The sequence below is a fragment of the Aethalodelphis obliquidens genome, unplaced genomic scaffold (genome assembly GCF_003676395.1).
Source record: "Aethalodelphis obliquidens isolate GAN/ISIS:26980383/991018 unplaced genomic scaffold, ASM367639v1 scaffold122, whole genome shotgun sequence".
In the NCBI taxonomy this organism is placed as follows: domain Eukaryota; kingdom Metazoa; phylum Chordata; class Mammalia; order Artiodactyla; family Delphinidae; genus Aethalodelphis; species Aethalodelphis obliquidens.
Genome location: NW_020838066.1, coordinates 184,386 through 200,171, shown reverse-complemented (window position 1 = coordinate 200,171; position 15,786 = coordinate 184,386). Strand labels below are relative to the sequence as shown.

The 15,786-nt window shown below is 40.4% G+C and overlaps 1 protein-coding gene across 5 annotated transcripts in view; it reads left to right on the top strand.

The window, feature by feature from the left end:
• Positions 1-15,786, top strand: part of IARS1 (isoleucyl-tRNA synthetase 1) — an 80,934-nt gene that overhangs the window by 26,233 nt on the left and 38,915 nt on the right. For all 5 annotated transcript variants that reach the window (XM_027098378.1, XM_027098379.1, XM_027098377.1 and 2 more), the window contains exons 8-17: positions 355-442; positions 709-769; positions 3,590-3,685; positions 6,617-6,739; positions 7,265-7,356; positions 8,275-8,373; positions 10,523-10,649; positions 12,354-12,427; positions 12,806-13,000; positions 15,139-15,225. In XM_027098378.1, coding sequence (XP_026954179.1) covers positions 355-442; positions 709-769; positions 3,590-3,685; positions 6,617-6,739; positions 7,265-7,356; positions 8,275-8,373; positions 10,523-10,649; positions 12,354-12,427; positions 12,806-13,000; positions 15,139-15,225 — 1,042 coding nt within the window. The remainder of the gene's footprint in view (positions 1-354; positions 443-708; positions 770-3,589; positions 3,686-6,616; positions 6,740-7,264; positions 7,357-8,274; positions 8,374-10,522; positions 10,650-12,353; positions 12,428-12,805; positions 13,001-15,138; positions 15,226-15,786) is intronic.

Genomic DNA, 15,786 nt, shown 5'->3' with positions numbered 1-15,786 from the left:
GATTATGGGAAACTTTTACTTTGTGATCTCTTCTTGGTTTGCTAATGTTACGGATTTTAAGCACTCATATATGTTACTTTTGGTAGGAGAAAAGATTAATTTACTTAAAATGAATAGAGGTGCAGTTAACAACAACTGATGAGCTGCCTTAACAGCATTTGATGTTTTTGTCTTTTTCGTATTTGGAAAGCACGTGTGCCCTAGCGTTCTTTGTGGTGTTCCTCTGTCAGTGCTGAGCACATTGGATGCAGGTGATATAGGAGCCCCTGGAGGGAAAAATATGCAGATGCATGTCTTTAGCGTAAGCCAAAGCCTGAATATCATTGAAGTCCACTTTTTCCCTTGCTCTCATAGATGCTGTCAGAGGAAAATTATACATTTTAATGGAAGCCAGATTATCAGCCCTCTATAAATTGGAGAGTGACTATGAGATCCTTGAAAGGTGAATATACACCTCATTGATTTGTATGTGTGTGTGTGTGCACGTGCATGTGTGTCTTTAGCTTTAAAAAGTGAGATACTTTATTGCCCAAAAGCTATATTATGCAACTTTAGTTTTAAGTACTAATACCAAGTACATTCAGGTCACACGTTCCAGCACTCATGATTTAGGAACAAGGAAACCAGAAGGGAATGATAACTTGATGTGGCTGTAGCCTCATTTCTTTGATAATTTTAATTGTGAGTTTGCCTTTCTCTTTTTTCTAGATTGCCTGGTGCCTATCTCAAAGGCAAGAAATACAGACCGCTGTTTGACTATTTTATAAAGGTGAGCTTAGAGACTTCTACCACAGGAGCTGTCCACAACCCAAGTATTTGATAACTGGAGTGGTATTTATATTGTCTTATTGTTATATTGTTTGTACAAGTGTGCCTAAATCCAAAAATCTGTTTTAGTATTACAAAAATTAAATTCTGTTTGTATTGCCTTCTTGCTTTAATAATTAAAATCCTATAGGAATTTTTAAATACTTTTCTCAGATTACATAAGGAATCAGTTACTTTGATAAGATTTAATGTGTGTATATTTGTATTGTTTATAGTCCACACATCACCCAGGCAAGTCGTTGAGGTGTTTTTTGTTTTTTGAGTTTTGTTTTTACAAACTTAAGGTAGTGCTTTTACAAAACTGTGTGTGTAAAAGTAAACAGAGTTCATTTCCAGGAATTGATGAGGTGGGTGCTTTAAGCTCAGACATTTAGTAACTTAGTTCTTATAAGAGTCACAAAGCTATTTTATGTGGTTTTCCATTTTCTGGCAACAGAATCCACAGCTGTAGCTGTAAACCCCACCAACAACAACAAAAGAATAAAGTCAGCAGGAATTTCCTGTTGGTTCTTATTTATAGGTCTTGGAGTGAAATAATGAGCAACACTCTCAGACCCGGTTTTACACATTATGTGGAAATTATTTCAGTTGGACGTAGCATTAGCCAGCAAAACCTTACACCATAGCCCATGATAAAATATTTGCTTACCTCTGTTCTGGTTCAGTGTAGGGATAGAGTTTGGCTAATGCAGGTGATCTCTGCCATTTGGGCTCTGTCCACAACGTCACATCTGCCTCTACATTTTTGTGCACCTGAGTGTTTTCCCATGTTTTTTATCTCCTAACTAATGGCATTCCTCCTCATTCCATGTTGCTGCTGATGGATTTCCAAACACTTTACCTGGTCTGGTCCCTCCCTTGAGCCTGTAGTCATTTGCCAGCACATTCCTCAATGGGTATTCTCCAGTTGACACAAGGCAGTCCTACTCCCTAACCACATTCCCTAATGTTGATTTAAACATATCCTTTGCTTCCATCACACTGGCCCTTTCTTTTCCTCCCTCTCTGCCTTTGTTTTTATTGTCTTCCTCCTCTTTTTTAAAAAACCCTCACCTTGCTTTAACGTCATATCAGCTTGACACTCTTCAAGGCTAAACTCAGGTGCCATCTGAAAAAAAAGCAATTTTTGAAATGCTTCTTTGGTTTCTCCCTCCGAAAAATATCATTCCTGCATTCTTCTCTTCTGTATCATAACATGTTTTATTTTTTCTTGTATTTGTTTTTATTTGTCTTAAAACCTCTTACACTAGATCCCTTTGAGAACCTAAGGAAAGTTCAGCCCTCTCAGAAAATGCACATGAGCACAATAGATAGGAACTTTAGGTTAAATCAGAAGTCTGTCTGGAATATGCACTCAGTTCATACTGATCTAAGTTATTTAAGAACAACAACTATCCATTCAGTTAGCTTCCTGAAATTTCTAGAACGTTTGGTGAGTTTTAGAAAGATGCTGCAAATTCTTTGAAGACAAAAATCATCTGGTGTATACCTAAAATACACATGTTCTGAAATATTAAGTGAGAGCTATGAGAGTAGATGTTGTCTTTGAAGGACAGCACTATAACTCTCTGTGTGAATGCTGACCCAGTTCATCCTTGGCAGGGGAAGGATCTAAAACTGGACTTCGAGAGATAGGAATGCAATGTAGGGTTTCTTTGTTAGAAACCCTCTACAGTTAGAAACAGTAAGATACCTTTGTATTCCCTGTTCTTACATCTGATTCTAAGAACCCACATATTATCTCTCCATGTTTAAACTATTGAAGACACACCTTTTAGCACCTATCATACCACACCAAAAATATTTCCAGGTGACTTGGGTTATAGCAATTAAAAATTCATAGTTATTTTTCAAGTTTAGTTTTAAGTGAATGCCAGAGAATTAAAGAGTTGTGATATAGTTGAAAATAAAATTGCGTTTGGAACCAGAAGACCTTCTTTCAGGTCATTACTAGTTGTATGATTTGGGCAAACCATTTCATCTTTGTTCAGAGTTTGTTCATCTGTGAAATTCAAATACAACCAGAATATTTTTAAAACATGAGACTGCTGATGCCTTTTTCACAGGATTATAGGATTAAATGTGAAAATAATTTCTGAAAGTACTTTTTGCAAAGGCAGAGAGGTAAGAAAGCAAAGAAAAGAAATATTAAGAGATAAAGGTAGAAGAAGTAGGTCTGTAGTGTTTGTGTATGAACCTGACTTTATTGTTGTTACAAAGAAAATCAAACTGAGAACATTTCCCTTCATGTTACAGTAGGTGGAGTACCTGTAACTAGAACTTGTAACTCAGCTCCCATACCGATTCTTCCAAGGTTTGCCTTTTATTACTGAATAACCTGAGCTGGACTGAAAGGAAAAGGAGCAGCAAAGCATATGCAGTGATTGAAAATATACCCGGAAGTGAATGGTTAAGGAAGCACATCGTCTGAGACATTTTCACGAAAAACTGCATTCTAGGGCAGGGGTGAGGTTGGAAGAACTGATGAAAAAGCACAGTTTTGTGGCAAAGGAAGTTAGAAATTTTTCTCTGCAAGTCTTCAAATAATTATTTCATTTATAAGTGATGACCTGTTATTCATGGAAACGATGTATTGAATTAGCATGTTTCTTCCCAATCTGAATTATTCTGTCTTTTCTATTTCTGAAAATAATTTTGCATGTTAAAAGATTTTTCAGGCTCTTACCAAAAACTGTTATTAAATTAATATTATGGTATGGTATTGTTTTACTCTTTAAGCCTGATAACCTTTCTTTTCCAGTGTAAAGAGAATGGTGCTTTTACTGTGCTTGTTGACAACTATGTGAAGGAGGAAGAAGGCACTGGGGTTGTACACCAAGCTCCTTACTTTGGTGCTGTGAGTAGTATATGTCTTGCAAATGCATTTATGAGAAATAAACGTCAGTGGCCACTGAGTTGTGTGTGTGTGTGTGACAGGGAGAGAGAAGAGAGATGTTTCTCACTGTTTTTCACACTATGGAGTTAACCTCTTTTCAGGCTCACTGCCCCCAGAGATAACCTTATAAAACTTGCATCTGTAATTCCTTTTCACCCTGAGCTGATTTTTGAAAATGGTGTGCTAAATCCTGAATGTTGCTGGGCATTTAGTCTTTCTAAAAGGCATGCTGTGTTTTCATTCATTCACTATTTACTTGCTGTACACTTTGCCATTTATGATATGCAGTTCTGGGAGTTTTGACAAGGGCATAGAGTCATACAGTCCCCACAACCATCAAAACTCTGAAAGGTTCCATCACCTTTGCTGTATTCTTGACTAAATAAATACTATATGATCAGAAGGGAGAATTTGACCTCTTTCCTCAAAGCTATGCAGTGTGGTTAATTTTAAGTTTTTCCCAGAGTAATTTTTCCAAAAATGTAATCCTTTTAATGTAATTTGTATATGAGTAAAACAAGAGCATAGGGTTTAAGGGCACACATTTAGAACCAGACCTCACCTTAGGTCACAGCTCTGCCACTAACAGGCCATCTCTGGGTAAGTTACTTAGCCTGTCTGGACTTCCTTTTCCTCCTCTGTGACATGGAATGATAGTACCTGCCCGTCTGGGAAACTACAGGGATTAAGTGGAGTCATCCATATAGAGCGTTTAGCACAGTGCCTGACACTGTAAGAGTGTGTACTGCGGGGGGTGTAGCACCCACTGGGGACCTACAAATTCCTCTTGGCTTGATCATTTTGTCAGAGAGGCAGTGAAGCTAGTCTGTCTCCGTTGGTCTTTTTTTTTTTCATACTTAATCTCTGCAGGGATTTTTATTATGGAAGTCTTCAAACATACACGGAAGTAAAGAAAATATAATATTCCTTATGTTCACATTATCCAGCTGCTTTAATTATTAATTTGGAATTTCTGTTATATCTGTCTCGTTCCCTGTCCCCTTCCCCAACACCTTTTTTATTTTGGCTGGAGGGTTTTGTAGCAAATCCTCAACATCATATCTTTCATCTGCAAATACTTCTGTATGCATCTCTGACTGATAAGGACTTTTATTTTTAACATAGCCACCATGCCATTATACCCAATAAAATTAACAATTGCTTAATACCACCTAATACCTGGTCAGTATTCAAATTAGATGGAAAGTAAGCATTCTTGATAATACTATTTATTGAGTTTTAGTAATTAGTCAAATTTCAGCTATTCATTATAATTTTAGGGTCAACTGGTGTCATTGTTCCACTGTTAATAAATAATGAAAAGGTAACTTCTTGGTGTGTATCTGTCCTGAATGCCAGGCAGGTTAATGTTATAGAAGATCAGATCTTTAAATTTCAGCCTTTAACCCCACTTGGTAGACGTTTTCCAAGAGACCTTCCATGTTGCGGTTTTGCCAGACAATGTGCTATGTGATCTCTCCACAGAGTCTATGCACTTCTACATGACCGTGTTGAACATTACCTGTTACTCTGGCTCCATTCAGGAATGCTGCTCTTAGCTAGTCGAATCGAGTAGGGCTGTTTGCTCTATACTAAATGGTTCAAATTGCTGGACTTTGGGGCTTGTCCTGTCTGTGTTGCTTACTGTTTTTTTTTTCAGGGTCTTCCTTCATGGCCAGGCTGTCATTGCCCTTGGCTGTCACGTGCCACACGCACATGTCGCATCACGCTAGGCAGCCTCTCAGCATAGCGAGAGTTGAACATAGGCCCAGGTGGAACCATACTGGCTTTCCAGTTTATCTTGGAGTCAAACCAGGGTTTGGTTTCACTATTTAGTCCAAGACAGTCCCTTTAATTTTATATTCAAACAGCATAGCAAAGAGGTAAAGACCTTGGACTCTGGAGCCAGGCTGTTTGGTTCTGAATGTGAGCATTGCCACTTTGCAGCTGAGTTATTTCTCTGTGCCTCAGCTTCTTCATCCGTAAAATGGAGATACTTGCTGGTTTGTCTGAGGGGAACACATGATGAAAACCTAGTACATCTATCTGCCTTCCTCACAGGATCATTGTAAAGGTTAAATGAGCTAATATAATGTAGTCAGATGTTCAGAGCACTGTTTGATATAGCACTTTATAATCAGTTTGCCCTTATTATTGTTAACATTGCTCAAAATGTATTCCTGAAGCATTGTGGTGAACCCAGCCTGCCTGGGGCCCATATTACTTATTTGTAAAGTGAATAGTTTGGGGTTTGTTTGTTTTATTTATTATTATTTTTAAATTAATTTATTTATGCACGCCACACCACGCGGCCTGTGGGATCTTAGTTCACTGACAAGGGATTGATCCCAGGCCCTGGCAGTGAAAGCGCCAAGTTCTAACCACTGGACCACCAGGGAATTCCCGTAAAATGAGTAATTTGGATTTAGATCACTGTTGCCATCCTTTCAGGCACTCTTTGACAGGATGCAAATCCATATGCACATCAAGCATTGTGCAGTACTAAATGGTTCATGCCTTACACGTGTATGTTCTTCTGCTTTGTGCATACATGTATGTGTATACATGCTGCTGTTATAAATCAAATTTGATTTTGTTCTAATGTATTCATATGTTTCTTCTTACTTAGTGGATACTCAGCTATATTAGGGGTTTGTGAAGTAATGGCTGGGAAGACTGATCTAATCCCCTAACCCTGCTATAGGGCTCTGGATTCTCTGAATAATCCTTGAGTTAACTTCAGTTGAGAGGATAATGAAAGTTGGATACATTTATATGTCAGAATACTGAAAAATTTTCCTCTAAATTTATTGCCTCATATGCTCCTCTCTTGCTACACCCACACTTAACTGTTTTATTCTTCCCTTCTTCTACCTTTCTCCTTTTCCCCAGGATGACTATCGGGTCTGTATGGATTTCAATATCATTCAGAAAGACTCTGTCCCTGTTTGCCCTGTGGATGCTTCAGGCTGTTTCACAGGGGAAGTGGCAGATTTTGCAGGACAGTATGTGAAGGTCTGTATCTCTATGGCTTAGAAAGGTGTTGGTTTCATCGTACTTCTTTCATTAATCAGTTTTTTGTTAAATAGCTTCCATATGTGGGATTTTTTTCCCCCAGGAAGTAGATTTTGTTTTGTTTTGTTTTGTTTGAGCACATAAAATCAGAAAAAATAGACATATTATCAGCTGCATTCCAAGGGTCTAGTATCTTCAGAGGAAGCATGCTGTAATTTCAAAGGTAGAAATCAGAAAAAGTGGGCTCTGGTTTGTGACTCTGGAAACGGCTTTGTGACCTTGGGGTAATCATTGCTGATTGAAAATTTCACTGCCTTAAGTGGTCTGGAACGTACTTTAAAAGTACTTAAAGTTACACAGTGGCTGAAATGTGAACCAAGTATTTTTATAGTACATTTGTTATTTGTGCCTTTTATTCATAGTAAAGGTATCAAAATAACAAAGTTTAGTAATATACTTAATTATATTGTATTACTAAGTATTGTAGGATATTTTAATGGCTAGATTTAAAATTTTTTTAAATAGGATGCTGACAAAAGTATTATCAGGACCCTAAAGGAAAAAGGTCGACTTCTTGCTGCCAGCACCTTCACCCACAGCTACCCTTTCTGCTGGAGGTGAGATGAAATGTAGCTCAAGCTTCAGCTTTGTGGATACATTTGATATGTGTGCCCATTCCATCAGTTCATGGTTCCCATCTCATTTGTATCCTTTAGAGTTAGTGTTTGAAAACTTCATTCTTGTTTTAAGGAGAATTTTATGAATTCATATATTAAGTTATTTCGTTCCTTAGGTGTAAGAAACAGGCATATGCCAATATGTATTGTGTTGGGATCACAGTTCTCTAGGATGAGATATAACTCTAAAACTTTCTAATGGAATTTAGTGAGAAATATAATGTGCAATTTTTTTTTGGCTGCATTGGGTCTTTGTTGCTGTGCATGGGCTCCTCATTGTGGTGGCTTCTCTCGTTGCGGAGCACGGGCTCTAGGCATGCAGGCTTCAGTAGTTGTGGTGCGTGGGCTCAGTAGTTATGGCTCATGGGTTCTAGAGCACAGGCTCAGTAGTTGTGGCGCATGGGCTTAGTTACTCTGCAGCATGTGGGATCTTCCAGGACCAGGGATCGAACCCATGTCCTCTGCATTGGCAGGCGGATTCTTACCCACTATGCCATCAGGGAAGTCCCTGTGATGCAAGTTTTATATAACATCATACTATAAAGATGTGGGTGAAAATGGAATGTTCAGTGGCATCACGTTTTGTTCCCGTGTTTCCTCTTTGCTGAGGTTGACATAATTTCTTAGTCAACTGTCACACAGCAGAACTATATTTTTTCTTGTTCTCTTATTAGCTTTCACCTTCTTGTGAGAGATGGAGGGAGATGACATAGACATTAGTATTTGCAATAGAAATAAATATCAGTAGAAGGCCTAATGGTTGGTGATGATATCAGTAAGAAACTAAAGGTCAGTCTTACCCTTTGCCCCTGCATACCTCAGTCTGCCCAGCCACATTCTGCATTTTTGCTTCCGCAGGTCAGACACTCCCCTCATTTACAAAGCAGTGCCTAGCTGGTTCGTTCGGGTGGAGCATATGGTAGACCAGCTGCTGAGGAACAATGACCTATGTTACTGGTGAGCAGTAAGATGTGTGTCTTCATAATGTCCTTTGTCATGTAGTTAGTACTGGTTTATACTTCCCTCAAGTTATAGTAATTTTAAAAGCCATCTTTTATTGTATATTGTAATAATAGCTATTTTTCTGTTTATTCAGGAACACAAAATAATTTAAATAATATTATATAACAGAAGAAACAGCCCTCTTATGACAGGACATATAGGAGAACATTTTTCTTTTTTAAACCCAATGGAAATGAGAAGTTGCCATTTATTTGATTTAAAGAATGGAATGACTTTGGAAAACTGGCTGTACTCTCAGAGTCCATTAGCTTTAAATAGTAGTCATTTTCAGGATATACATTTATTTTTGGATATACCTACAAAAGCCATTTACACTTACTACTTTTGACACTTGTTGAGTTCCTAAAATATGACAATGTCTTGTGTACACTGGTTTCATGGATAAACACTGCAGGAACAGAAGCCTTTCTCTCCTCAGCTAATATCTAAACTGCAGAGAGGTGTTACAGTAGTTCCTCCATTTTTCCGTAGCGGGTATGTTCCAAGACCCCCAGTGGATGCCTGAAAACGCAGATAGTACCAAACCCTACACTGTATAGACTGTGTTTTTCCTATATCTACATACCTATGATGAAGTTTAATGTATAAATTAAGCACGGTAAGAGAATATCCAAATTGCCAGCATCACTGCTTTTGCCCTTTGGGGCCAATTTTTAAGTAAAAATAAGGGTTATTTCCACACAGGCACTGAGATAATCAACAGCTGATGTGGTAGCCGAGATGGCTGCTAAGTAACTAGTGGGCGGGTAACATATACAGCCTGGATATGCTAGACAAAGGGATAGTTCATTTCCCAGGCAGGATGGAGTGCAAGGGTGCAACACTTCATCATGCCACCCAGAACAACGTGCAGTTTAAAACTTACGAACTTTTTACTCCTGGAATTTTCCTTTTAATATTTTTGGACCATGGTTGACTGGGGGTAACTGAGACCATATGAAACCACAGATAAAGGGGGACTACTGTACTTCAACCTGTAGGTGCAAGAATGATACAAAACTAAATCTGTGTATTCCAGAAGAATGTTTTTCCCTGAGAGTTTTGAGGGTAATAACTATTTCTTATTTTCCCCAAGAATCCAGCTTGACTTTAAGTTGTGTTCTCTGGGGAAGTAAGAAATAGTGCATTTGATTTTGGAAGAATGGGGAGAATCTCAGGGCAGTAAAAGAAAACTATAGCTTTCTATATTTCTTAGCAAAGTGAATTTCTCAAGAGCAAAATGTTTTTTCATTTTTATACCTAGGAAGCTCTTTAGTTTCCTGGTAGAGCACTGAGTATAGAATATTCGTGTGGCTGCCTCATTGAGGGGGGGTGGTGACAGGTGTGCAGGCCTATAAACTGACCTAGGATGGTAACTGCAGCACCTGAGAAGACAAAATGTTTTGGAGCCTAGGTGTGCCCTAACTCAGCCTTGAGCTTGACAGCGTTTCCTACAAAGCTGAACCTTAAAGAATAAGGAGTCATTTACCAGTCAGAAGCTATAAGAGCCTTGGGTAGGGGGGTGGCTGAGGGAAGGAGGGTGGCGGGGTGAACGTTATCGAAGTAGAGGGATGGCATGGACAGAGGCAGTGAGGTAAGAAGCTGCATTCTAAGGAACTTGCCTTATTGCTAGAGCCTACAGTGCAGTGGCGGGACTGCAGGTGAGCCTGGAGAGGCAGCTTCTCACCAGCTACACATAACCCCTCCTATTCAGACTCTTACTTTGTAGGTGATTAAGAGCCCTTGCTAATGAGTTTCAGTAAAAGCGCTATTGTATGGATGACCTGAAGACTAGATCTAAGTAAGATCAGGCTAGCTGTCGTCATGGTGATTGGTTAAAGGATTGTGGCAGTCCTGCAGTTGGAGAGCAGGACAGAGCTTGTGTGCTGTGGGGTTTCATTTTACAGAGCATCTTCCTGGGATGGATTCATAGCAGAAACAGCCTCTGTGGGTCTTCTGGTGCTGTCCATTTGGAAGACATTCTCGTAGGAGTGAGCTCAGCATTTCCAGAATGTTAGGTTCACAAAGGCTTATGCAGATCTAATTTACAAATTTACTTAACTAATGTTTTTATGTGATTGGTTATCTGATCTGTTTATTGCAGGGTCCCAGAGTTTGTGCGAGAAAAGCGATTTGGAAATTGGCTGAAAGATGCACGTGACTGGGCAATTTCCAGAAACAGATACTGGGGCACTCCTATCCCACTGTGGGTCAGCAATGACTTCGAGGAGGTGAGGCAGGGCAGTGTTTACTTGTGTTGATTTTTGCTAAAGCATTTCATTCATGCATCTCAGTATGGGGTAAAAGAATATGGTTTCTTTTTTTCTTTGCCCCTTTCTTATTGCATCAGGTTTTTTTCTTTGTTCCTTCCTAGAATCATGACATAAATAAGAATATGTTTTTAAGATTTTAATTTATTTTTACTTTAATTAAATATAGTTTTAAATTTCCCTCTGTGTAGGGCTTCCCTGGTGGCGCAGTGGTTGAGAGTCCGCCTGCCGATGCAGGGGACACGGGTTCGTGCCCTGGTCCGGGAAGATCCCACATGCCGCGAAGTGGCTGGGCCCGTGAGCCATGGCTGCTGAGCCTGCACGTCCGGAGCCTGTGCTCCGCGATGGGAGAGGCCACAACAGTGAGAGGCCCACGTACCGCAAAAAAAAAAAAAAAATTTCCCTCTGTGTAAAAGTGAAAAATGTAATTTGTATTTTTCTCGGGAAACTCCTCACATTGTTTATCTTGTGTTGCTCAGAACTCTTTTTCTCCTTTTGAGTTTCTGATGAACAGAATAGAGACTCCACCCGCTGCACTAAGTCACAGCATATTAAAACGGCCCTATTAGTGATAAAAAAGGATGACTTAAAAGAATTACCAAAGTGGGCTTCCCTGGTGGCGCAGTGGTTGAGAGTCTGCCTGCCGATGCAGGGCACACGGGTTCGTGCCCCGGTCCGGGAGGATCCCACATGCTGTGGAGTGGCTGGGCCTGTGAGCCATGGCTGCTGAGCCTGCGCGTCCGAGCCTGTGCTCTGCAGCAGGAGAGGCCACAGCAGTGAGAGGCCCGTGTACCGCAAAAAAAAAATAATAATAATAATAAAAATTACCAAAACATTGCAGACCTTTAATTTAAAATCAAATTGTGTGTGTGTGTGTCTCTAAATAAATACATACATAGGTATATAGATGTATTCCCTCTGTCCAATGCTGACAGCATTAGAACAGTCATGAGCAGCAGCAGCAGCCCAGGGACCTCAGTAAATCTCCAGTAGGGACCTGAAAGGCAACAGTGAAGTAGCTGAATCAGAGGACTTTACAGGACTGAGCAGGAAGTGCAGAGAAAGAGGCTGTGGGTATTCATTAGGTAGTAGATGACCTCTGGGTGTGAACCCACAGCAGCTCCTGCTGGTGTAGCCCGGCTACACGGCCCCTGTTAGATGACTCACCCTGTTCTGAATGCCCCTGCTGGGCCCATCTCCCAGTCTCCTTACATGAGTATAATCCTAATGTCTTGCAATCTGACTATTTGGTCCAGTTCATGCACAATAAATTAGTCCCAGCTTTGACTTGAGAAGGTTTCAGATTAAAGAGCCAAGTTCAAGTGCCAGGAGCAAACTAAGATGCCTTAGAGTAACAGTCTAGGCATTTCACTTATGCTAGTTATTTTTGTCAGAGATTTGGACATAGTAGACCCTCAAGAAATACTCGTTGAGATGATGGCTGTGGAATTCTCTCCTTGTTGGGAATCCCTCTGATATAGGGGTAGATAGCAAAGAAGTGAGGTCTGCTCACCAATTCAGTCAGTGACCTATAGTCTTCCATGAGGTAAGCCACCTTGATGATAACTCATGAAGATCAAAGGTTTCTAAACCTAAACATGAATGTTACATAAATTAACTCTGTTTGATCTTCGGCTCTGAGGCCTTTTAACTTTGTTTTGACAGGTGGTGTGTGTTGGGTCAATGACAGAACTGGAAGAACTGTCAGGAGCAAAGATCTCAGATCTCCACAGAGAGAGGTCAGTTTCTGAATGTTTGATTCACTTCAGTTCATATCGGGCTAGGTAGCCTGTTTAGACATGGTCTCTGTATCAGATCACAGAGCTACATGTAGAAATCAGACACTAGTTTGCTGAATTACTTCGTTGTTGATGATTCATGTCATATTGAGGAAAGGTGGCCTCTTGTCCTTGAGTTAGATGTCAGGAGACTTTGGTATATAACCTTCCAGATGGAGCCCTGATGGTGCTCTCTGAAAGCCTGTGATAACTGCCTATATTTCTCTTTGCAGATGCATATGAAAGAGCTGTGAGGGCATTGTGTTTCCTCTTGGCAATTAAACTGTAATTTCTGTTTTGCTTAAAATTAATAGAAGTGGCTACTTCTTTGTTTACTAGCATTGACCATCTGACCATTCCTTCACGCTGTGGGAAGGGATTGTTGCATCGCATCTCTGAAGTGTTTGACTGTTGGTTCGAGAGTGGCAGCATGCCCTATGCTCAAATTCATTATCCATTTGAAAACAAGAGGGAGTTTGAGGATGCATTTCCTGCAGATTTCATTGCTGAAGGCATTGACCAAACCAGAGGATGGTATGTTTCTTGTTCTTTAAAGCGTATTTATTTATTTATTTTTGGCTGCGTTGGGTCTTTGTTGCTGCACGTGGTCTTTCTCTAGTTGCAGCGAGCGGGGACTATTTGTTGCGGTGCGCGGGCTTCTCATTTAGAGGGCTTCTCTTGTTGCAGAGCATGGGCTCTGGGCACGCGGGCTTCAGTAGTTGTGACGCACGGGCTTAGTTGCTCTGCGGCATGTGAGATCTTCCTGGGGCCAGGGATCGAACCTGTGTCCCCCGCATTGGCAGGCAGATTCTTAACCACTGTGCCACCAGGGAAGTCCCTCTTTAAAGTGTTTTACTGATTTGATTTAACAGGTATTTTACTGAGCATTTAGCATTTATCAGCTGGGTGCTGGGGAGATTGTGTCAAACAAGACAGGCTTGGGCTTCCGTGGTGGCACAGTGGTTGAGAGTCCGCCTGCCAGTGCAGGGGACATGGGTTCGTGCCCCGGTCTGGGAAGATCCCACATGCCACGGAGCGGGTAGGCCCGTGAGCCATGGCCGCTGAGCCTGCGCTTCCGGAGCCTGTGCTCCGCGACGGGAGAGGCCACAACAGTGAGAGGCCCGCATACCACAAAAAAAAAAAACAAAAAAAAAACAAGACAGGCTCTGCTCCTGCCCTCTGCCCCTCACCACTAAACATACTATAAAAGTGTCTTTTGAGCAGGAATCTCACACTCTATTAGGGCTATAGTTTTAGAGTTTGAATTGTTTCTTTCACATTTTGGAATACAGAGATTTTGGTGTATGGAAAGGTTAAGTGATACAAAACTATTAATGTGTCCTTAGTTTGTTTACTTCAAATCATTTACACAAGTGTTTAGTGGGTATTTACATAGAATTGACTGGAGTGGGTGCTACAAATTGGAGGGTTAGTTGAAAATGTACTAAGATGTTAAGGCTGGCCTCATAACATTCTAAAAAATCCAGGTTTAAAATTCTTAAAAAAGAAAAAAAAAACATGGTGGGGAGGACTTTGGCATTGGTTTTATCTGATGCCTTATCTAAAGCAGTACCCTCATCCTCTTAATTAGAAAAAGATGAATTACCTTCTCTTCATGCATGAGCTTGGCTGACCCAGGTTCTAATTATACTTTCATTAGTAATGTTTCTGCAGGAGTGTTAAAAGAATGTTGGTATCATTTTCTCTTTACAATTTGTAGTCATCACAAACTGATGGAATTCCAGACTTAATGTTCTTAATGTTTTCAGCTTCCAATCCATTTTTCTGTAGAAACAGCTACCATATACAAACTCCTCTTCTTAGGGAGGGCCAGATGACTCACCAATAAGTTGTTTCTCTGAGGAGTTGCCATGTCTGGCAACTGTTAAAAGCCCTCACGTGGGTCCCCATGTGCACATTGCCTCCCTCGCCTTCTGTCAGGTATGGGCTGCCTCTCATAGGAACCAGGGTCCTCCTGACCTGTCTGATTTCCGTCCTCATTAGTTGTGTCTGGTGATGTTCTTGGGATGCAAAATCAGGTCGGAGATGACACAAGTGCATTACTTACTGGGACAGCTTACATGAATGTGATAGAGTTCTTTTAGGGAACAATCTAGGTAGCATATAAACATGCATGATATCTGATAGAATAAAAACATTTTCTATGTTCATATAGACTAGCTTTTAACTTTTGGATGAGAGTGCTTTTTTCATCTTTTGTCATCAGACTGTCCCATATGACCTTGTGCTAAAGGCAACATATCTCTGGATTTCCAGCCTGGCATTTCTGGGAGGTCCTGAGAGGCCACCCAGTGCTGCCCTGCTCTGCCTTGTGGCTGTCCAACTAGCTCCCCAAGGAAGATGATAGTACTGTCCCCAGCAGGGGGTCAGTACCTCATTCTAGGGCTTTATTTGCTTTAAATAAAGTTCATTTTAGTTTTTCTAGTGAGAAGCTGTAATATGACTGGTCTGCAGTGGGTCCTGTGCCTAATTTTTCAGCACTCCCCAGATGATTCTGATGTATCCAGGATCAAGAACCATTGCTTTGTGATTATCAAGAAGTGTAACTTACCTAAAATAGAAATTCAGTCCAATAAGTAAACACAGTTTTTTTTTCCTATGCTTGAATTCCTTTTCTTATTTTATTGAACTCTTTGTGGGTTTTTTTCCAGGTTTTACACCCTGTTGGTGCTGGCCACAGCTCTCTTTGGACGGCCGCCATTCAAAAATGTGATTGTGAATGGGCTCGTCCTGGCAAGGCAGGTGCACTCCCTTGTGTAATAATGAGTTGCAGTTCCTGACCTCCTTTATTCTTTCAGCATGTTCTGGTTGGATCTAACCATTCTCTGTTTAAAAGGGATTCAGGAATGCCCCAGCTCTGTTCCTATTCTCTTCCTTCCTTCTGCCTTTATACTTCTTCCTGCTCTCCCTTTTCATCCAACTCCTGCCTTGTGCTCTTCTCAACCTGTAACATTCTGTCTCTACATATTCCTCTGTCTTAGGAGAAGGACTGCATTAAGAGCTAAGCCTAATGGAGGAGGACAGAGGGGAGGACATGTGTCCCATGATACTACTAGTGATAAAATAACATTTGTCATTTAGAATTTTATAAAGTACTTTTGCTTATAGCTCTTATTAAATCTGTACACTGGTCCTTTAATATAGATTTTTGTTGTCCTGTTTTTAATATATAAGGAAGCTATTGGTTCTAGAGGCTTATTATAGAGGAGTCTTATTTTTTCCTTCTACTGCCTCTAGTCATTAAAAGTAAAAACAAATAAAAAGAAGAAAATGAAATTTTTATACCTAGATACCTTGCT